Consider the following 23,903-nt stretch of genomic DNA (forward strand, 5'->3'; position numbering starts at 1 on the left):
CTCAACGGGTTCAGGAATCAAACACAGGTTGGTCTGTCACATCACTCGGTGACATCTGCTGAGATGGCAACATCACCGGAGAGAGAATCCAGACATATATGGCATGGATATATCATTCTTTAAATCAAAATTCTCTGCTCGCAATTTTGGCTATTAAACCACAGCCACTACGTGGATCCCGAAGGAACATTAACCAACTGATCAGCCAGGACAAGTCATAGCATTTTACCTTGGTGAAATCTCCAACTTGGTGTTATTGTCTGTCTTCTCAATAGGATTCATATTGTTTCATGCTACGAGACTTATGGTTGAAGCCCACCAGTTATAATTGAATATGTTGTACTTTGTACTTGATTTTTGATTTCATTACTTTTTTCAGTGTAATTTTGATTTTTTTTCAACTTGTTCCAAAATTAATTCAAATCTGAATTTAAAATTCTCGAATACGTTTTATTTTTGTAAAAACACTAATAACACTTCTTTGACAAGTTTAATGATTCAAAATGAAAATGTCTTAGAAGCAAAGCTATTATTGTGGCTAGTTCCTTAAGCAAAAAGGATTGGTCATAGGAAAGAGCATTCCCCGACTTGTCTTTAAATATTTCATTTATTTTAGAGGCCGATCTAATACAATTATATATGTATGTATTTCTAATTTATAACACCTGCATTTAGTATACATGTGGCTAGTATATATGTGCAATTGTTTTATTTTACAACCATGTGTAATTTTTCATGTATTTTTGTTTTTTTTTTTTTAATTTTTTTACACAAGAAGAAAATATTTGTGGTCTGTGGTAGTAGTAGATGGTGGGGTAGATCATTGAAAATAAAGTTTTTTTTATTTTGTTTTATTATTTTACTTTCATGGGTTGTTGACATTGACATTTGTGGTAAATTTTATGCCACTTAACCAATGACTACTGGCTGTCATTTTTATGATGTGTGAGCTATATTTTACACACGTAAAAAGCTAACTAAATTTACATAAAAAATATATATATATTTTTTTAATTCTACCAAAAATCAACATTTTTTTAATATTACTATTTCTTTTTCAGTAATATATATTTTTAAACCTTTGGTTCAAGTGATAATATTTTTACTATTTCTTTTTTTTAAGTGTATTTTTCTATTCTCAAAATAAACAAAGTATTTAAACTAAATTTTAAAGTCGTTAAATTTTGTATTTTATTAGTTAATAATTTATTTTACATCTTTTTTCTATAGCAACGACATTTGTCAGATTCTCAGGTGAATAATCGTAAATCAAAAACTTTAAGAAATGGCAAATTAGTGGATGAAAGGTGGTCCGGTGTACAGGTGAGTAATCGAAAAACCTCTCTCTTAATGTATGAAATCATACTTAGAATTTTAAAATGTAATTTACTTTTTAGAATCTTCATAAATTACCAATTCTAGAACTACACTGAAAATAATCCATGCTCAACTTTACGAAAAAAATTTCGTAACTTCTATTTTCGTAATATTTACAAAAATTTCGTGTATAATACGAAATATTATTTAATAAAACCCTTTTCTATTTTTACGAAAGTACGAAAACCTTTCGTAATATTTTTTTCTTAAATTTTAGCGAAATTAAACATAATGATATTAATTATATTATGATTAAATAAAACTACAAAATTTTTATAAAATTTAAGAAAAAGTATAATATCATTCACGAATTATTTTCATAAAAAAATGAAAATTCGTGTGGAGAATAATTTTGAACTAAAATTAAAAAATAAAAAAAATTTAAAATGAACAAAAATGTTTGAATAAATTAATATTTCGTAAATTTTAACATATTTATTCAAAATTCCCTTTTTTCAATTTATATAAATTAATTTTTTCTAGAATATTTTGCATTATACTAAAATATTTCGTACAATTTCGTATATATTACGAAAGAATTTCGTGGTGCGAAACAACGAACGATTCGTACAATGTACGACATTTTTCGTATATATAGGCATGGATTTTTTTCAGTGTAGTATTAACAAAACTACTAAATAGTTTATTAAAATATTAATAGTCTGATATATTATTGTATTTAAAAAGTACTTTTAAAAAGTTATCGCGTACAAGTTTTTTTGCCACTTAGGGTTGTCAAAATTGTTCACTGGAACTTTAAATTTCATTAATATTGAAACTGATGTCGCCATTGCTTATAGTAAACGGTCTCACTTAACTGATAACTTGTTCTAGGACAAGTGCTAATAGAACCACTTCAAATTTCATAAATAACGAAACTTACGTTGCCCTTGCTTATATACAAAAGTTCTCATTTTTTGGATCCAGTTATTTCACCTAGTTCTTAAACTGTTTTGAGAATAATTTTTGAAAGTGAAACTACTTAATTTCACATTAAACATTTCCAATGTTGACAACTTTGAAAAAACATGTTCTATGTCTAACTTAAAGGAGTAAATATGTAATTGGATGTCGCCGGCAGTTTAGTTAGTAGTGTTCTAGTCTGTCAGTTCTAGACTTAAATAATAAATATATGCAAATAAAAAATCGATAAAAACAAAAAATAAATAAATAAAATTTCGTACACCTTCAAAACAATTTCGTTAAACAAATAAACATTTTGTTGAAACAAGTATTTCTTTAAGTTATGTGTAGATCTTTATATAATTTTCCTAATTGTTTACTTTCAAGGTGGGCGATGTGATACGAATGGAAAATAATCAATTTGTTGCTGCCGATATTCTTTTGTTAAGTACTTCAGAGCCAAATGGATTGTGTTTCATTGAAACGGCCGAATTGGATGGTGAAACGAATCTCAAATGTAAACAATGTCTAACAGAAACGATAGAGTTGGGACAACAAGATGATTTACTGTGGAATTTTAATGGGGAAATCATATGTGAGAAACCCAATAATTTATTAAATAAATTTGAGGGCACACTAATATGGCGTAATCAACGTTTCGCATTGGACAATGAAAAGATTCTCTTGAGAGGTTGTGTCCTGCGTAATACACAATGGTGTTATGGTGTTGTCATCTTTGCCGGCAAAGATACAAAACTAATGCAAAATTCTGGCAAGACACAATTTAAGAGTACGGGTGTTGATCGTTTACTGAATTTTATAATAATTGGGGTGAGTGGAAAACGTGGCTATTAATATATTTGCGAATACATTATTTTTAATAAATAATTTGTTTTTGATCTTTTTAGATTGTTCTTTTTCTGTTATCCATCTGTGCGTTCTTTACAGTGGCTTGTGCTTTATGGGAGGGATTTATTGGTCAACATTTTCAGGTATTTCCTAATTTGTAGCTTTATTCAGATTAAGTTCCAGTTCAGTTCTAGTTCAGCTCTAGTTCTAGTTCTAGTTCAGTTCTAGTTCAGTTCTAGTTCAGTTCTAGTTCAGTTCTAGTTCAGTTCTTGTTCAGTTCTAGTTCAGTTCTAGTTCAGTTCTAGTTCAGTATAACAAATACTAGCTTTGTTTTTATATAGTAAAAAAAAAGTAATTTTAATATTAACAAATATTATTAATTTTTTAATTTACTGACATCTTAATAAACTGATATATTTTTATTTAAAACGCTAACAAAATATTTATTATAACTTTAGAATAGACATTCAAATTAATGTATATTATTAATTCTATACGAGGAAAAGAGGAAAAACAAAATATCAACACAGATGCCAACTATAAGAACGCATGATCAAAGAAAAAAACGTTTTTAAAGATTTTTACGCGCATTTTTTACAGCATATGTTTAAATACAATTTAATTTACCATCTTTAATATTAATATGTAAATTTTTATAAAATAATTGTACATACCTGCAATATTTTGTTGCTTAATTATAGATTTTTTAAAATTTTCTATTCCACTTTATTCATTCTTAACTTAAATACCAATTAGAATGCAGGCAGTCAGTACCACTCCTTACTCCACACACCAACAATTTCATGTATATATAAGCTTCTTTGTAGTTGTTATTTTTTTCTTTTTCGTTTTATTTTATTATTCTTCTATTCATTCGCGTTTACTCTCATAAAAAAACTAATCGGGCATAAAAAACACAAAAAATAATGGCTACCGCAACCCGAGCTACGTCTCACGTAATATTCACAAGTAGTATTGGTATTTTTTATTTATTTTAATAAAAATACATTTATTTCATAAAAAATTTGCCATTTTTTTAATATCGCTAAACATATTCTTAATTTGTTTAATTTAAATACCAATAAGAATTTAGTTGAGCTTTTTTTTATAGTAACACTTAAACAAGATTTCAATTTGTTTCCATGTGAAAAAACTGTTTTATATTTTATCTATCCAAAGTAATAACACTTTATTTAAGTATCTTTGTATTTGTTTTTTTTAATAAATTGTTAAAGATTTTGTTTCAATGTTGCACTAAATTTATTTTAAAATTTAAAATAAAACCAACCAACTTATAAGAAAACTGCGACTTTATGTTAAAGAATTTTGTTCATAACTACAAATAATTTGGAAAGAGCATAAAAGAAAATGTCAAAACAATGACAATGTCTGGCACATAAAAGACGTCAATGCTTCAGTTTTAACGCAACGGCAAGCAGTGGCACAGTGGGGAAATTTAATAAAAATAACAAGTAAGAGTATTATATTCGACTATGCTAAAATGGAATGCCCTATAAACCCACAGTGGCCTCCGGTAGATTAGTGGTTAGGGTTCTAGTCTGGTATACCGGAGTTGGTGGGTTCGATTCCCAACTGACTTTTTGCATTTTATGAAAAGTCAACTTTTCGACTTTTTGCATTTAATGAAAAGTCGACTTTATGCATTTAGTTAAAAGTCGATTTTTCGACTTTTTTCATTTAACTAAAAGTCGATTTTTCGACTTCCGACTTTTTTCGACTTTTTCCGACTTTTTGACTTTTCGACTATTTTCGACTTTTTCCGACTATTTTCGACTTTTTCCGATTTTTTCCGTTTTTTCGACTTTTATCGACTTTTTTCGACTTTTCGACTTTTATTTACAAAGTCGACTTTTCGGCTTTTTTCATAGACGATAGTCGAGTTATCGACTTTTTTGGAACAAAATAGTCAACTTCGACTTTTCGACTTTTTTCGACAAAATGTCGATTGTTCGATTATTCGAAAGTCGATTTATAGACAACAGGCCCGAAAGAGGCCAATGTGTATTTCTTCGGATTTGATGTACATCCTCCTTTCAAACAAACTAACTAACGCTAATGTGCGTTAAATTTTTTTTCTGAAGCAGGCATTATATATGTAAGTGGAAGAGTCAATTATGGATCGATTCTTATAAAACTCGGTGAAGACAGCTTAAAGAAAAATGTTCTGAAAATGTCTAACAATCGCGTGAAATCGCAAATTATAATGATATAGAAATTTACTTTTTACAAATTTTTAAAGCTTAAATAATAAACATATAAAAGATCGATCCAGAAAACAGTCGCAGTGATTAATGGTCAAAAATTGATCGATTAACCGATCGACGATTAAACGTTTGAATACCCTTATACATAATATATTCCGATGGAATTCTATCCCGATATCATAATTAAGAGGAGGGCTTTATATGGGAGATTATATGACAAATTTTTAGACCGATTCGGAATATAATTGCTTCCTTAAATCATTATTAATTTATAAATTGCATTATTAAAGAATGTTTGTCGTGTGAACATTTCGCTTTAAGTGATTTTCAGAAGTGTAATTTCACTGGTATAAACGAAAGTATACTTAAAGAATTGAACGCATCAGGTTTCCAGATATTATGTTATAAAATTTTAACAATATTTGTGAACAATTATGGGAGATATAAAAAATAATTAACCGATTGTAATAATTTTCAGCTATTAGAAACGTAATATTCTGAATGATTGCTTGGACTTTGCATAATCTCCGTTATTTATAGAACGATTTTCTTGATTTTAAATGACTAATATCTCGAAAGCATGTCTGATAGAACTATCAAATATTCCAATCTTTCAGATATCTGGAGTATTCCGAAAACTTCAACTTACATACAGACGGACGAACGTGTTTAAATCTTCTCGGCTATCTAGAAGATCTAGGATTTTATATGTACTTTATAGGGTCCAAAAAATGTATTGAAGAAATTACAAATAAAATGACAAACTTATATACATATATCTTTATAACGGAGTTAAAGTGAATATCTCCAATTCATATTCTTATAAGTTCTCTTGTAATTTTCACCTTGTCAAATGTACCATGTGTATTGCCACAACTGTAAATTACAGCAATCTGGCGTTAAGGTGTCAAAGGAAGGAATATGGCAACTCTTGCTTTGATGTATCATGTTTGTAAACACGCCGCAGTAAAAAGAAAAACAAAGACGTAATAAGTGGAAAATACTAAAATTTTCAATAAAAACTAAATTAAAAATTAATAAAAACATTAACAAACTAAATGTAACAGTGGTTTTTAAAAATATAAATTATAGTTTAGAGATTATATGATACTATAAAAAAGCAAAAAAATTTCATCATATTTTAGTGTGACGAAAAACATTTATTTCAAAGCGATATGTAATTAGAGTTTTGTTGTTGTTCTTTTTTTTAACACAAGAGAAAGTGTGGAACACGAAATCAAAAAGTGTGCGAAGTAATTTTTTTTCTTTCCCAGAAAGGGGGTGTTACAAGGGCAAAAGGGTCGTCGTAATTGTCGTTGTCGTGATTTCGTAAAGGAATTTGTCATATTTTGCGTGAATCATAGATTACAAATTAGAATCAACATGCTGAAAAGTGTTTAAAAATTAATATTAAATTACATGAAAACAAAATTGCCAACAAAAGGATACAAATAGAAAAAACTAAAATTATTTTAAAAGTGTGCAATGAAATAATACTGATATTATTGTTGTAAGAAGGAGTTTCAGCAAAACAGATGCGCTCGCTAATGTGGCATTGCAGTTTTGGCGAACAAGGTGCAAAACAGGCGAAACAAAAGTGGTTTGTCAACTTGTGGCGTCGTCAACTGGTAGCCAAATAACCAAACAACCAGCCAGCCAGTCAGCAGTCAACCCTGTACCTAAAGTACAGGAATAAAAAAAAATTAAAAAAAATTTAATTGAAAGAACTAAAGAAAAAACTACAAATACGAATTAAAAGAACAGTTGCATTGCGTCAACAACGGTGGCTAGAAGGAGTAGTGTAAACGCAGTTAGTATAACATTTTTAATTGGTCTCATCATCATCAACATCATCGCCTAAAACTAAATTCTGGAAGAATAAAGCGACAGAAGAAAAACTTATTTGTTCTTAATTTTGGATATATTACCTCAAACATTGTTCGTTCATTGTAATTTCTAAATTATTATTATCATGGCCACTGTGACGCGTAGTGCTAGTAACAGTCCCTTGATATCATTGACTTCACCTTTGGATCCTAGTTTGTTTCCATTAAAATCCATCAATGATGTTGTTAATTTTTTTAAACGTTCATTGGAACTGTACCATACACAAAATGTGGAGCCCGATTTGACATTGTTATCAATTGTAGCTGGCTACATTGAGTTGTCTCTAACGACTGGTGATGCTGCTCAAGCAGCTGCTGCATCAGCTGCCGAACATGCCTCAGCAAGCTCATCCTCATCGGCAGTAACACCTTCATCTTTGGTTGGTATTGTGGGCAGTGGTTTATCAGCGGCAGGTGTGTATTATTAAATATGTTGTTGTTTTTTTTGCATTTTTGTATGTTTTTGTTATCAATGTGAGTTTTTGTTTTGTTTTTTGTTGTTCCGTAAGTTCAAGGTGTTTCAATTCTAATTGTTCGTTTTTTAATATTGCCATGTTTTTGAATTTTAACGGAAATTACAATTTTGTAAAAATTTTAAATTTGTGGTTATTGTTCTGAAATATTTACTTTCGTTTTAAAGAGAAGAAATTTCCAAGTTTTATATCTTGACATAAATAAACATTGGACCTTTTTGGTGCCTTTTTATACTGTCCAGTTTCATCAAAATCAACAAAAGCAGTATATACTTATTTTGTATTATTTTAACTCTGTTATATATTTTCAGCACATAACGATATAATAACAGGAAATTCAGTACCCTTTCCCGAAGTTACTTACGAGCTGGTGTCGGGTCTTTACAAAAAATTTCAAAGTATTCTTTCTATAGTTGAGAAACCAAAAGTATCATCGACCTGCAATAGCCGACAAGCTACTAGGGAAGTTATTAAAAAGGTTCTAGTTCAGTTCTAGTACAGTTCTAGTTCAGTTCTAGTTCAGTTCTAGTTCAGTTCTAGTTCAGTTCAAGTTCAGTTCTAGTTCAGTTCTAGTTCAGTTCTAGTTCTAGTTCACTTATAGTTCATTTGTATGTCAGTTTTAGTTAAAATCTTAATTTTTAACATACTTTTCTTTTTACTTCCAGTCATATTTGCCCTGGGAAAATATAATACCCAAAAATGTGCTACAAGGATCAACTGTTATAGGATTATTAGTATTCTTCTCTTATGCCATTGTATTAAATACCGTAGTGCCAATATCACTCTACGTTTCAGTAGAGGTAAATAATGTTTTATCAAATATTCGATTATTTAATTTAACATTAAATTAATCATTTTTCCGCTCACCTTTAGGTTATACGTTTTGTTCAATCATTTTTAATAAATTGGGATGAAGAAATGTATTATGAACCAACTAAAACACATGCCAAAGCCCGTACCACCACCCTCAATGAAGAACTTGGTCAAATACAATATATATTTTCGGATAAAACCGGAACATTAACACAAAATATTATGACCTTTAATAAGTGCAGTATTAATGGCCGTACGTATGGTGATGTTTTCGATTTGCGTACTGGCGAAGTTGTGGAAATAACCGATGTAAGTTGTTAGTTTTAGTTTAAACACGAGACCATTACCAAACTAAAATAAACAAATAGTTAACTTTTTTAATTATACTGTTTAAATTAAATTACATATCTTTTTTTTAAATAGTTTAAAAATATTTAATAATTTTTATTATTTACCAAAACTATTAAAAAACAACACAATTTCCTCTTTTTTCTCTTTTTAAAAAATACATTTTAACAAAGCCCATGAATGAGCATTGCACTTAATATAATCAAAAACATAAATTAAACACTTATTAACAATTAACTTAATAATTTAATAACAATAATATCAAATAATTTTAATACATAATAAGATAATGTTTAAAGCATTTTGCTCTTTAATCATTTTATTACTCTTAATATAATGTAAATATATTGTTAATTCTTTTCTCGGGTTATTTTTAAGTTAAGAACTTTATTTGTAATTTATGGAAATTGGGTTTCTATTTAATCATATACATACATTTTGGTGTAATACAATATATACACATTCTTTACTGGATTACGTCCTTTTTTCCTACTTAGAGAAAAAGACTGTAAAATATGTAATCTCAATATCAAGGTATGACCTAAGATGGTCAATTCATTGTACCAAAAAATTGGTTCAATGAGAAAAAACTAAACATAACTGAAACTCTCCCTAAGTCCGAGAGCACTTATAATAAGATTTTTGATAAATTAGGAGCTACGCTTAACTATAACTGAACTAAAACTAAACTAGAACTGAAATAGAACTGAACTAGATCTGAACTAGAACTGAACTAGAACTGAACTAGAACAGAACTAGAATTGAACTGAAACTGAACTAGAACTGAACTAGAACTGAACTAGAACTGAATTAGAACTGAACTAGAACTGAACTAGAACTGAACTAGAACTGAACTAGAACTGAACTAGAACTGAACTAGAACTGAACTAGAACTGAACTAGAACTGAACTAGAACTGAACTAGAACTGAACTAGAACTGAACTAGAACTGAACTAGAACTGAACTAGAACTGAACTAGAACTGAACTAGAACTGAACTAGAACTGAACTAGAACTGAACTAGAACTGAACTAGAACTGAACTAGAACTGAACTAGAACAGAACTAGAATTGAACTGAAACTGAACGAGAACTGAACTATAACTGAACTGGAACTGAACTAGAACTGAACTAGAACTGAACTAAAACTGAACTAGAACTGAACTAGAACTGAACTAGAACTGAACTAGAACTGAACTAGAACTGAACTAGAACTGAACTAGAACTGAACTAGAACTGAACTAGAACTGAACTAGAAATAGAACTGAACTAGAAATTAACTAGAACTGAATTAGAAGTGAACAAGAACTAAAACTGAACTAGAATTTAGCTAGAACTGAACTGGAATTTATCCAGAACTGAACTAGAAGAAAAAGGACTTGGAAAATTTAACAAAGTTTTCTCTTTTAAATAAAACACTTACCAATTTGTGCAAATGTACAAATTGTCACACGTGTTTCGTGAATATCCTGAATATAAATTTGAGTAAAAAATTTGTTTATTGCATAGGAGCATTCAAATAATTTAAACATTTTATTTATTTTCTTTGGTATATGCACTATTTAATTTTCAAAATTATATTTTTTTCCTAGAAATTTGTTTTGTTTATAAAAATCAACATTTTTTTATTTAGCATCATGTTGATAAATAATAAACAAATAGTTGCACTTTTTCCAAAACGTTGATTCACTTTCATTATCCCAATACATGTTTTAAGTTCTGTTATGAATTTTCAATTTGTTTCACAAAAATAAAGTCAAAAGTTAGTTTCTTTAAATTTTGAAGAAATAAATCGAAGTTTATTACAATATAAATCTTTCAAAAAAACTGTTTTAATTTGCATAAAAAAAGAAAAATGAAAACATTTTTAGCTTACAAAATTACAAAATGTAAAAAATTTTAGTTTTTTAGTTTATAAAAGTTTCAAATCTATAAAGCAAAACATTTTGAATAATTTCTCTCATATATCATTTTTTACTTTAAGTAGAAGAAATTTTTTTTACATTATTCAATATTTAAAATTAATTTTAATATAGAGATGAACAATATTTTAAAGTTCAGAGAGAAAGAGAGTAATTGATTTATTCTTTAAGAACTTTAATTTTGAAACAAAATTTGAATTATTTTCTTAGAATTTGATTGAATCTAACTATTGACTTTTATTTTAAATTGTTTTAAAAGAGAACCACAATATCTTGTCTTTAATTTAAGTTAAATTTTTTTATTTTACAATTTCAAAAACAAAAAAATACTCGTTTATAATCATTGTAGAATGAATTTCAAACTCAAAATAGCAACAGCACAATAATGAAAAATAAATTAGATATTGGAACTACAGCCACGTTGCGACTACACAAAGTCGATGTACATAGAAGTGGTGGTAAGACCCCAACAACGCCCACAAATAATGTGTCTTCCAAAATCAAACAGCTACACCAACTACAACAACAACCCACTACTACAACCAACAACACCACCACCACTACTAGTAAACAACTGAATAGTGGAAGCACTACAACCACACCCATAAATTCACCATCATCATGGGATAATTTTTATCTAAAACCTCCGGACACAGTTGCAGGAGTAGCAGGTGGAGGTGGTGTAACCAACACGCCTCATACACTAATCACAACCGCTAAAGTAGAAATAGAAAATCCCATATTTCACAATAATGATGATGCTAATGTAAATAGCCCACCGTCTAGTCCGTGTAGTACACCTAGTCCCCAAGGTAAACGTGTCAAGTATGCCAAAGAGCCTAAAACTCATAGGCGTGCTGCTAAACTAGAGCCATCGTCGGAAAAGGCGAGAGTTCGAAGGCAAGCTTCCACTTTATCGACATGCAGTGACAAAGTAATAATACTGGGTGATGTAGCCATAAAAGAACCAAAGATTATAGCCACAACCACCAATAATACTACCAACACCACCACCACCACCACCACCTACCATTCAAATAACAACAAACCACCGCACAGTAACAATTACAAAATCCAAAATCTAAATCAGAACAAGAGTGATTTTGCCTCAGTTTCACTCAAAAGAAAAATGAATGGCTCAACACCCAATACGGCCATAGCCATAACCACGCTTTCACCCACCAATTCTAGCACTGTTGTCACTCATTTGCAAAATCCGAATCCAAATAAGAAAAATCCAAATAAAAAATTTCGTTTTTCACCATTTAGCAAGAAAACACATACACCGCCTTTAATTGAAACCGCAACAATGACAACATTGTCTTCACCATCTTCATCAGCACAACCACCAACACATCGTTGTCGTCCTCAATTTTGTACATCTTTTTGTAGTTGTTCTTCCTCTTCATTGCGCAATGAAGATCAACTAAATAGACAAGATTTTGTAACCATGTATGATGATTGTACAGAATCTTCTGCACATTATTTATATAAAAAGAGCACCTACACTACAACAACAACAATTACTACTCCTAGCACCAATACAAAATGTACTAATAATATAAAACACAACAACACTTGTGATAATAATTTCTTAAAGCCACCACCACCATCTGATTTACACTTTCTCAATCACGATTACGATAATTTTAAAACTGCAAGAAACAGCACCACAGATCACATTTGGAACAATGTTCATCATAAGCAACAAGTGCACGTATGCATGTGATTTTGTTCTTACATATTTTATTTTCAAATTCTATTAAAACTCTCTTTCTCTCTCTATGTGTGTCTGTGCGTGATTGTGCTATATGCATATGTATATTCATTTTTATTTTGAATGATATTTTTATAATCTAGTTTTGCATCGTTAAAAGTTTTAAGTTTATTGAAAAATTTTTGTTATATTTTGCATTTGATAAGTAGTTTTTGTAGATCTAATTGAAGCTTTTGCCAAACGAAGGACTTGATGAAATTTTATATATAGTGGAAAATTATATTAAGTTTTGGAATTGAAATTAACAATTTTAGTGTGGATTTCTTACTACTCTGTTTTGTAATTTTGAAACATTTAATCGAATATTCACCCATATTCTGCATTACCATTATTTTTCGCATTCAGTTACGCAACAATCGAAAAAAATATTTCAATGAATATCGAAATTGTAAGAAAATAAGGAATATCCTTTCAATACTTTAAGGTCCAATTTTTAGGTGAAGGATTAGGGATTAAATTAAAATTAATCTGCTAAAGTTGTTTTTAAGTACTCAGATAATTTTGTTTTGGTAGTTTAAGCACCCAATGGTGGTGGTTTAAACTTGAGCAAAAAATGCAAAAGTTTAAACAGCCTATGAAAAATAAATAATAAAATTTTTATAAACATGTTTAATTATTGTTTTGTACAAATTAGGGAGACTTAGGACGGGTTTTTCCGATAAAGATAATCTACATTCTTTGTTTAAACCTAGTTTAATATATGTTTTGTGTGTTTTCAGTAAACAGTAACGTTACTTAGGGCGGGTTTCTTACTACTCAGTTAAACTAGGCTTAACTTGCTGTTAGATTAAACTCCGAACAAATTTAGGCGGAATTTAACCGATGATTGTGTTTTTCAGTTTTAGATTTAAGCTCAGTTAACTTTGTTAGTATTGCCAACTTTTCACTCAAAAACATATACAATGAACAGCTGTTTTTTGCAAACAATACTTTTGTAAAATGGAAAATTTTGGAAAAATGTTAAAAAGAAACATTTAAAACAATAATAAATCAAACAAAACAAATCAGAAAATTGCAATTTACTTAAAAAATATTAAGTTTTTGTTCTTCCGAAATCATTGTTTTATTGTTTTTGTTAATTGTGTTTTCTCACTTATAACTTGAGTTTAATTGATTAACATCAGAATCAATTTATTTTTACATTAACTAATCTGATTATTAATTGGCATTTCATTGCCCACTCAAAAACCCGCTTCAAGATTGTTTTTCTTCCGATTTACGAACATAGCTAGTAATTGATATTTACGTCACAAAATTTTAAGAAAATGTTCATTCGAATTGAAACACCGAATTGAGGTAATCATTTTATAACGCTGCATGTTCGAGCTTGATCGCTGTTAGTTTTTCAAATGCGTTTCTTTAAAAGTAATTTATTTGTAATTCGATTTTTTTCGGTTGGCATGCAGCAACTTGTTTGTAGCAACTTGTACTTTTGTAAAATGCAACATTTTTTAAAAAAAAATTTTCTTCTTTCGAATTTATTAATTTATTGTTTTTGTTGATTGTGTTTCCCTCTTCTAATTTAGGTTTGATTGGTTAAGGGTGGGTTTTTAATACTCAGTTAAACCAGGGGGATTTTACCTGATGGTTGTGTTTTCCAGTTATGGAAATAACAGTGTACACTTAATAAGGTAGCCTCGTCCGCACAGCTGATCATCAGCTTTTACAATCTTATCTGTCAAAATTCCTGTTTGTTCACATAGAAAAAAAATCGCAAAAGGTGTAAAAATTTTAAAAAGTGAAGAAAATTATGGTTTTAAAGGAGTTTTCTAGGTCAATCGTGATTAAATGTCTTTGTTATCCTTCTCTCTTGATAAAAAAAGAAAATCTTTAGCTCCGGCATACGTTCCAAATCAGTTTCAACTATTTTTAACACGACCAATCACTTTTCACAAAAAACACGTTTAATTCGGAAAATTGGTGTTCCCAATAGATATAGTTATGATTTTCAGACATTCCACGTTTAATTAATATAATATATTAATATTAATAGTTAAAAATTTAAATTATTGCTAAAAACTCAAATTTTTATTGTGTTTATTTGTTGCTTTTTCATTCTACACACACAGCTTTTTTTGACAGATGGGATTATTCTACAATAACAAATCGCCTGTTGTTTTTGTATTGTTGTATTTGTTGTAGCGACGAGGCTACCTTATTAAGTGTACACTGTTTCCACACTGCTGGGAAATAAGATCAGTTAACTTTGTTAGTATTGCCAACTTTTTAACCAAAAATATAAACAAAACAGCTGTTTTTTGTAAATATCAATTTTGTAAAATGAAACATTTTCGAAAAAATAACATTAAGCCCCGTTAACTCCACCTCCGGTTATCGCTTAACCGAAAGTTACTCTGCCGATTAAAATATTTTTTTTGTATGAAAACTGTCAATTTAACCTTAAGATAAAAAAAATAACCAGACATTGTGATAATGGGGGTAAAACAATAATAATATTGGTAAAAGAAATCAGAAAATTATTATTTAGTTAAAATATTTAGTTTTTTTTTCGATTTCTTATTTTATTGTTTTTGTTGATTGTGTTTTCCCTTTTATAACTTAGCATTAATTCGCTAATAACACTCAGTTAAACTAAGATAATAAGTAACGTAACTGATTACTCAAAAACACAAAACATAGATTAAACTAGGTTTAAACAAAGAATGTAGATTAACTTTATCTGAAAAAACCTGCCCTTAATTGCTTGGGAAATGGCTCTTTAACGTGTTTTGATAATTACAAAACTTGCCACGCTGACTCTTTTTATTACGACCATGTTTGCAATCTAGTTAATTTCTCAATCTCATGATTTTTAAGATATCATGTCTTTAAGATTAAAAACTCCAGATTGTTAACTTCATATTAATCGATAGTTAAGTTCATATTAGCTAAAACAAGCATTTGTTAAATATAAACAGCTGTCTTAAATATTTTATAAACTTATTTAATAAATTTATGAAAAAAGTGGAAATAGCTGATTTTGCTTTTTATAACTATTAAATTAAACTTTAAAATAATTAACTGTAATATTAAATTAATTAAATGTAACAAGTGCTGCTTTAAAATTTTCGCTAATTGTTAATATTTATTTAATTAAACTAAAATTTAATGCATGTTAATTTTATTAAAAGATTAAAATCAACAATAAAATAACCATTTTATACTCTAAAGTAACAGCTACAAATATATGCCACCTTTAACTCATACGTATTAAAAATACTTATTTTTGTAAAACATTAACGCTAAATACTACATACATATCATTTAAATATTTATTTGTAAATATAATTACTTTTATTGTAATCATTTTAAAATTTTTTTTAATTTTTTTCTTCCTCAATTTGTTTCCAAAGACTGTAGAACCAGTTGATTTTTCGGCAAATCCAGAATATGAACCAGAATTTCGTTGGTACGATAGAACACTTTTGGATGCTGTGCGTTCCGATGAAGAACATGCCCATAACTTCTTTCGTCTGTTGGCCCTGTGTCATACGGTTATGCCTGAATATGTGGAAGATCGTTTAGAGTATCAGGCTCAGAGTCCTGATGAATCGGCATTAGTGTCGGCAGCTAGAAATTTTGGTTTTGTATTTCGTTCGAGAACACCAAACAGTATTACTATCGAGGTTATGGGTCGAAAGGAGGTAAGAGAAGAAATTGAATAATGTAGGTTTGAAAGTGTTTTAAAGAGGATTTTTAATTTTTTTTAAGGAATATGAACTGTTACATATTTTGGATTTCAATAATGTACGCAAACGTATGTCAGTTATATTAAGACGTGGTGATAAAATATTCCTATATTGTAAGGGAGCTGATAGTGTTATTTACGATAGGTTAAGTTCTAGTCAACATGATATAAAAGCGCGTACACAAGATCATTTGAATGTACGTATATAATATAGATTTCTACCAAAATGTGGAAAATTTCTTTAGAAACGTTCTTTTTAAAAGAAACATAAATTCTATAGAAAGTTTCTAGATCTATAGATAATTTTGATTGAAATGTTCTCTTTAAAAGAAACAGCAAAAGAAAAATTTTTTCTTGAAAAATAAATTTTCTGTACAGATTTTCTCTTTGAAAGAATATATTTTTTTCTTAAAAGACGCAAAAATTCTAAAAATATAATTTTTAAAAGATACAAAATTTCTATAAAATGTTTCTCTTTAAACGTTAAACTATCCCTCACAAAGAAAGAATTTTTCTTTTCTTAAAAGGTGCAAAATTTCAATAGAAATATTCTCTTTAAAAGATGCAAAATTTCAATAGAAATATTCTCTTTAAAAGAGACAAAATTTCTATAGAGATTTTCTGTATAAAAATATATCTTCTATAAAAATTTTAATTTTTAAAAGAGACATTTCTATAGATTTTTTCTTTTTAAACTTTAAACTTATCTCTCAGAGAGAGAGAGAAAGAGAGAGAATAGTTTTAAAGTAATTGTCTCACATAAAGAAACACAGTTTCAATAGAAACTCTCTCTCTTTCAAAGAGGTCAAGTTTCTATAAAAATTTTCCTTTTTAAATCGACACAAAATTTCTATAGAAAATAACACTAACTCCAAATATTACAGAAATTCGCTGGCGAAGGTCTACGTACGCTTGTCTTAGCTGAACGACATTTAAGTCCAGAATTCTATGAAGATTGGAGTAAACGTCATTGGGAGGCTTCAGTATCACTAGATCATCGTGAGGAAAAACTAAATGCAATAATGGAAGAGATTGAAAGTGAATTGGTGCTAGTTGGAGTAACAGCCATAGAAGATAAATTACAAGATGGTGTACCGCAAACTATAGCAAATTTACAAATGGCTGGCATTAAAGTTTGGGTCTTAACAGGAGATAAGCAAGGTAATAAACCTGCAAAACAAACAATTAAAGAAATTCTTCAAAATTATGTTTTTCTATTTTTTAGAAACTGCTATAAATATAGGATACTCATGTCAATTATTAACCGATGACTTGGCCGATGTTTTCATAGTGGATGGCAGTACAATTGAAGAGGTTGATAAACAGCTGAGACAATTTAAAGAATCAATTAGAATAGTTAATAGATTTAGGCCAACACGTAAGTTTATAATTTTAGAAAAAAAATAATATATTCTTATATATCTCCCTTTTCTACAGCCCTTGAACCTGCTGTGAATTTAAATGGCTCACATTTGAATGATCGTAGTCCCTCATCATTGAAAATAACTCAAGTGTCACCACCACCACCGCCTGCTATATCAGTTGTTACCTTTAGGTGGGATGATGATGTCAATAATATGCGTAAAAAGGGCGAACCGGACAGGTAGAGGGAATATCATATCATCATCTACTTTATATCTTCTTACCCTTTTAAAACAAAAGTTATACAAGACGTTTTTACACTGTTTTACTTGTTTTTTTTTTTAGAAAAATCTTTTTTATGAAAGATTTTTTCTGCTCTCTTGTTTTTTAATTTATTTTGTTTTCTATTAAGTTTTATAATTTCAATTTTATTTGTTCTTTTTTTGGTAGTTAAGGGTAATTAATACAGAAATACACAGTTAAAGTTGGTTTACATAATTTCTCACTCTACTAGCTAGTATTTCGTTTTTCTATAAGTTTTATGTTTTTCGGTATCTAACCAAGAAAAATTTTATGTTGGATTATTTTTGTAATTTACACAAATGGGAATTATTTTTTTAAATATTTGTTAACTAAATTTTAAGTAATTAATAATTTCTTTAATTATTTGTACTTTGGAAGCTTTAAATTTGATTGGTTTTGTAGTTTTTATATAAAAAGAAACTGCTAGAAACTTTAATTACAAATCATATATTCAAAGTTTTAAATTTGATTAAAAGTTCAAGAGGCTTTTTGAATTGTTAAGAGCAAATATTATTGATTTAGTTCATTTCAATCAAAAAAGTTAATACATATGGAACACGTACTTTTTTAAAGAGTAATTTTTTCCTGTCAAAAATGTTTTCTCTTACAAAGAAATGTATAAATAGAACAAATCAGGCATGAAATATTTAAATTGTAAACCAGTACTACTTTATAACAAACTTTTCCAGGTTTTAAAGTAACAACTAATTTGTCCTACTATAGACAAGACTATAGACAAGACTATAGACTAGACTATAGACTAGACTATAGACAAGATTATAGACTAGATTATAGACTAGACTATAGACTAGACTATAGACTAGACTATAGACTAGACTATAGACTAGACTATAGACTAGACTATAGACTAGACTATAGACTAGACTATATACTAGACTATAGACTAGACTATAGACTAGACTATAGACTAGACTATAGACTAGACTATAGACTATAGATCTTTCTCTATATGAAGGCTCCTGCAGCGTTAAAATTCCTAGAAAAATGGCAAATTTATTTAAAAAAAATTAAATTTTGCATATAAACATTCGATTTATCCTTATTATTTAAATCGTTTTTTTTTTCATTTCCTTAAATAGTACTTTTCTTTATATAGTTTATAAGTTATCGTTTTGTTTTTTTTTATTTCCCCTTTAATAGTTTTATTTATTTTTTATTAAACTTTGATTTAAGAAGAAAGATAAAAACGAAACACCAAAACATTTTACCAAAGAAAAACTCTCCAAACATATTTTTTAGCTATAATTTCTATTCAGTTGATACAAATGGATGATTTTCCCCCTCTATTGGTACCTTGTTTCGCCCGTAATGTAAAATTATAAATAAATTAAATATAAGTTCGTGTTTATTGTTTGTCATTGTTTAAGAAGAAAAAAAAAACATGTAAATAATTATTTTCGATTCATTAACTAAAACCAACATATAAAATCATTGTGAGCGCTTATTATAATTTAAATATAAAAACAATATTTTTAATTATAAAATAGTAAATAATATTTATTTAGTTATTAATTAAAAACAAAATTAAATAGTTATACTCATTTAACACTTTTTTCCAAAAACAATTACCAAGCTTTTGTAACACATTTTTTACTAATCCTTTTTTACTTTATGCAATTTCAATGGCTTTCACTTAAAATTTTGTTATTATGTTTGTGTGTGTTTTTGTTATTAGTTAAACAAAAAAACCTTTAAATATATATTTTTTTAATTTTAAATGTTATTTTCATTTTTAAAGTGCTGAAACCAATGAATTATATGATTCATTAGAAAAGGGCGGCAGTGCGGCTCGCAATGTTTTGCGTGATGACGAAATTGTTGAAGAAAATACAGGTTTTGCTATAGTTATTAATGGTCATTCATTGGTCCATTGTTTATCACCCGAACTGGAAACAAAGTAAGTTTTATCATTTTTTTTTTTTTTTTTTAATTTGGACGAAATGTCTTAATTTTTGTTATATTATAGATTCCTGGATATTGCTTCACAATGTAAGGCTGTTATATGCTGTCGTGTTACACCTTTACAAAAGGCCTTAGTTGTGGAATTAATCAAACGTGCCAAGAATGCAGTTACTTTAGCAATAGGTGATGGTGCCAACGATGTCTCTATGATCAAAGGTAAGGTGGTAATGTAAACATGTTTTATTTCTGAAAGAGAAAATTTGTATATAAATTTTCACTTTAAACAAAAACTATTATAAACATTAGCTTTTTCTAAATTTAGAAAATTTAGCTATTAAAAAGCTATCTTTAAAAGAGACAAAATTTCTCTCTTTCTTTATATGACAAAGGCGACACAATTTGTATAGAAATTGCCATCCAACAGACACAATTTGTGCCTTCAAAAGATTGAAAATTTCTACAAAAATTTTCTCAGTAAAGATACACAATTCCTATGGAAATTGTCTTTTGAAAAGAGACATAATTTCTTTAGAAATTGTCTCTTCAAAAGAAACCTAATTTGGATAGAAATTGTCCCTCCAAAAGGACTACAATTTCTATAGAATTTTTCTCTTCAAAAGAGACACAATTTCTATAGAAATTTCTTTACAAATTGTCTCTCCAAAAGAAACACAATTTGGATACAACTTGTTCCTCCAAAAAGGCTACAATTTCTATAGAAATTCAATTCAAAAGAGACACAATTTCTATAGAAATTTTCTCTCCAAAACAGACACAATTTGTGCTTTCAAAAGAGTGACAATTTCTACAACAGTTTTCTCTTCAAAGAGACTTAATTCCTATGGAAATTGACTTTTGAAAAGAGACACAATTTCTTTAGAAATTGTCTCTTCAAAAGAAACACAATTTGGATAGAAATTGTCCCTCCAAAAATGCTACAATTTCTATAGAAACTAAATTCAAAAGAGACACAATTTCTATACAAAATTTTCTCTCCAAAACAGACACAATTTGTGGTTTCAAAAGAGTGACAATTTCTACAACAATTTTCTCTTCAAAGAGACTTAATTCCTAGGAAATTGTCTTTTGAAAGGAGACACAATTTCTTTAGAAATTGTCTCTCTAAAAGAAACACAATTTAGATAGAACTTGTCCCTCCAAAAGGGCTACAATTTCTATAGAAATTCAATTCAAAAGATACACAATTTGTATAGAAATTTTCTCTCCAAAACAGACACAATTTGTGCTTTCAAAAGAGTGACAATTTCTACAAAAGTTTTCTCTTCAAAGATACACAATTCCTATGGAAATTGTCTTTTGAAAAGAGACACAATTTCTATAGAAATTGTCTCTTCAAAGGAAACATAATTTGGATAGAAATTGTCCCTCCAAAAAGGCTACAATTTCTATAGAAATTCGATTCAAAAGAGACACAATTTCTATAGAAAATTTTCTCTCCAAAACAGACACACTTTGTGCTTTCAAAAGAGTGACAATTTCTACAATAGTTTTCTCTTCAAAGAGACTTAATTCCTATGGAAATTGTCTTTCCAAAAGGGATACAATTTCTAAAGGAATTTTCTCTTCAAAAGGGCTACAAATTTTCTCTTCAAAAGACACAATTTCTCTTGAATTTTCAAAAAAAAAAAATTCTATAAATATTTTCTCTTTAAAAGAGAAACAATTTCTATAGAAACATTCTTATCAATAGAGACAAAATATCTATAGACATTTTCTCTTCAAGAGACAAAATTTTTTGTAGAAATTTTCTTTTAAAAACAATAACAAAATTCCAACCAAATTCTGTAATCAAAAGAAAATTCTTTTTAACAAAACTTTTTTATCTATAAAAGTTAAATTTTATATATTTTCTTTACAGCCGCCCATATTGGTGTTGGTATATCTGGTCAAGAGGGTTTACAAGCTGTATTGGCAAGCGATTATTCGATTGCACAATTTCGCTATTTAGAAAGACTTTTATTGGTGCACGGGCGTTGGTCCTACTATCGCATGTGCAAATTCCTGCGTTATTTTTTCTATAAAAATTTTGCATTTACCTTGTGTCATTGTTGGTATTCATTTTTTTGTGGTTTTAGCGCACAGGTTGGTACTTTTCAAATTAAAATTTAGAAAAAAGGACAATTTTGTATAAAAAAATAAATAAAATTTCCATTTTACAGACTGTTTTTGATCCCATGTTTATATCGGTTTATAATCTTTTCTACACATCATTGCCTGTCTTAGCGCTGGGCGTATTCGAACAAGATGTTTCAGATAGACATAGTGTGGATTTTCCCAAATTATATACGCCAGGCTTAAAAAGTCAATTGTTTAATACCAAAGAATTTGTGTATAGTGTATTACATGGTGCCTTTAGTTCGTTAATATTATTTTTAATTCCTTATGGTGGGTATAGATTAAGAAATTTTACTTGTTTTTTCCTTTATTATATAAGTTTATTTGCTAACAGGTACTTATCACAAAGGCGTGTCGCCAAATGGTTTAATTTTAAGTGATCACATGACTCTGGGAGCGGTTGTTGCAACTATTTTAATTATTGATAATACTGCACAGGTATGAAGTATTTAAAGATATTATTTGAAAGTTTTTAATATGTTTTTCACATTGTCTTTAACAGATTGCCTTATATACATCATATTGGACAATTTTTAATCACATAACAATTTGGGGTAGTCTGATATGGTATTTTGTTTTAGATTACTTTTATAATTACGTTGTTGGTGGACCCTATGTGGGCTCCTTAACAATGGCCATGAAAGATCTCACATTTTGGACTACCATGTTCATAACTGTGGTGCTAATTATGATACCAGTATTAGCTTATAAATTCTATTTAATAGATTGTCAACCAAGTCTGGCAGATAAGGTAAGCGGTTTGAGAAATCTTCATAGGACAAAATAATTACTAAATAAATTTTAATATTTTGAACAGATACGTATGAAGAGACGTCAAGCAAGTTTGAAACTAAGACAGACTAGTAGTGTTATGAGGGCACCATCCTCTAGAAGATCTAGAAGATCTTTAAGATCTGGTTATGCGTTTGCCCATCAAGTAAGTTTTGCTATAAAAATATATACAAAGAATTTGTTTTAAATGTTTAATTTCCCACTTTTTAGGAAGGCTTTGGTCGTCTTATTACATCTGGTAAGATTATGCGTAAATTACCGCAAGAATTTGCTTTTCCTCTGGGTTTGGGTAGTAAAAAGGTACAAAGTTCCGGCGCTACACAAGATGCCAAGACCAATAACAACAATAGCACGCGTGATAATAATAAAAACTCCTCAATGGATGATAATTCTTTAAATAATGATGCCTTAACTAATAATACTGATACAAATATTGAGGGACTAAGTCCGCGTGCTCCTTGCCAAGATTTAGATACGATAAATCTCTAAAAATAACAAATACTTATATATAAACAAAAGTATTCAACTAAAATGCTACTACAAACTAAAACAAAAATGAAACCATTTTTTTTTAATTCAAAAAAAATTTAAAAACAAAATTTGAATACAAAGTAATTTATAATATAATTAGTTTTAAAATAATATTAATTATAGGCTTGTAGTATATTCATTTCATATTAAAACTAAAGGAAACCAAAAAAAACCTGTTAAATATCAACTTTTTTGATATAAAATTTAAAAAAACTAATAAAATTAATTATAATTAAGGAAACTACAAAACAAATTGATCGAAAAATCAAAAACAAATTAGCTTTAAAACCAACAACATAATGTTAATTTCATAATAATTTTTTTTCTATAATATTTGAAAATCATGATAAGAAATTAAATAATTTATTTATATTTAAAAATAAATATGCCTATAGAAAATATATGCATATTGTTACAACAAACATTACCAAATATTTATAATTATTAGCAGTAGTAATAATTATTGTTAGAATTTTTAAGAAAATTATTAAAAAAAAACAAACAAACTCTTGGCTAATTCAATACGAAACCAGTAATAATATTTTCTTTTTTAAATCTCATCTAAGTCAATATTTATTTTAGTACCCCTTTATTTTA

General features: G+C 28.4%; 1 protein-coding gene across 4 annotated transcripts in view; it reads left to right on the forward strand.

The window, feature by feature from the left end:
• Positions 1-23,449, forward strand: part of LOC111675998 (probable phospholipid-transporting ATPase IM) — a 72,203-nt gene extending 48,754 nt beyond the window's left edge. The window contains exons 4-22 of one of the 4 annotated variants that reach the window (XM_046945612.1): positions 1,231-1,323; positions 2,668-3,111; positions 3,189-3,272; positions 8,379-8,513; positions 8,587-8,835; positions 11,144-11,728; positions 15,925-16,215; positions 16,283-16,456; positions 17,144-17,420; positions 17,485-17,637; positions 17,697-17,862; positions 19,684-19,842; positions 19,912-20,063; positions 21,727-21,950; positions 22,028-22,253; positions 22,318-22,421; positions 22,486-22,734; positions 22,801-22,920; positions 22,986-23,447. In XM_046945612.1, the coding sequence (XP_046801568.1) occupies positions 1,231-1,323; positions 2,668-3,111; positions 3,189-3,272; positions 8,379-8,513; positions 8,587-8,835; positions 11,144-11,728; positions 15,925-16,215; positions 16,283-16,456; positions 17,144-17,420; positions 17,485-17,637; positions 17,697-17,862; positions 19,684-19,842; positions 19,912-20,063; positions 21,727-21,950; positions 22,028-22,253; positions 22,318-22,421; positions 22,486-22,734; positions 22,801-22,920; positions 22,986-23,264 (4,164 nt within the window). In that variant the 3' untranslated portion in view covers positions 23,265-23,447. Of the gene's footprint in view, positions 1-1,230; positions 1,324-2,667; positions 3,112-3,188; positions 3,273-8,378; positions 8,514-8,586; positions 8,836-11,143; positions 11,729-15,924; positions 16,216-16,282; positions 16,457-17,143; positions 17,421-17,484; positions 17,638-17,696; positions 17,863-19,683; positions 19,843-19,911; positions 20,064-21,726; positions 21,951-22,027; positions 22,254-22,317; positions 22,422-22,485; positions 22,735-22,800; positions 22,921-22,985 lie in introns of all 4 variants that reach the window. The other 3 variants (XM_046945609.1, XM_046945610.1, XM_046945611.1) reach the window with 3 other exon arrangements.
• Positions 23,450-23,903: the final 454 nt, after the last annotated feature.

This window comes from Lucilia cuprina, chromosome 3, assembly GCF_022045245.1.
Source record: "Lucilia cuprina isolate Lc7/37 chromosome 3, ASM2204524v1, whole genome shotgun sequence".
NCBI classification, from domain to species: domain Eukaryota; kingdom Metazoa; phylum Arthropoda; class Insecta; order Diptera; family Calliphoridae; genus Lucilia; species Lucilia cuprina.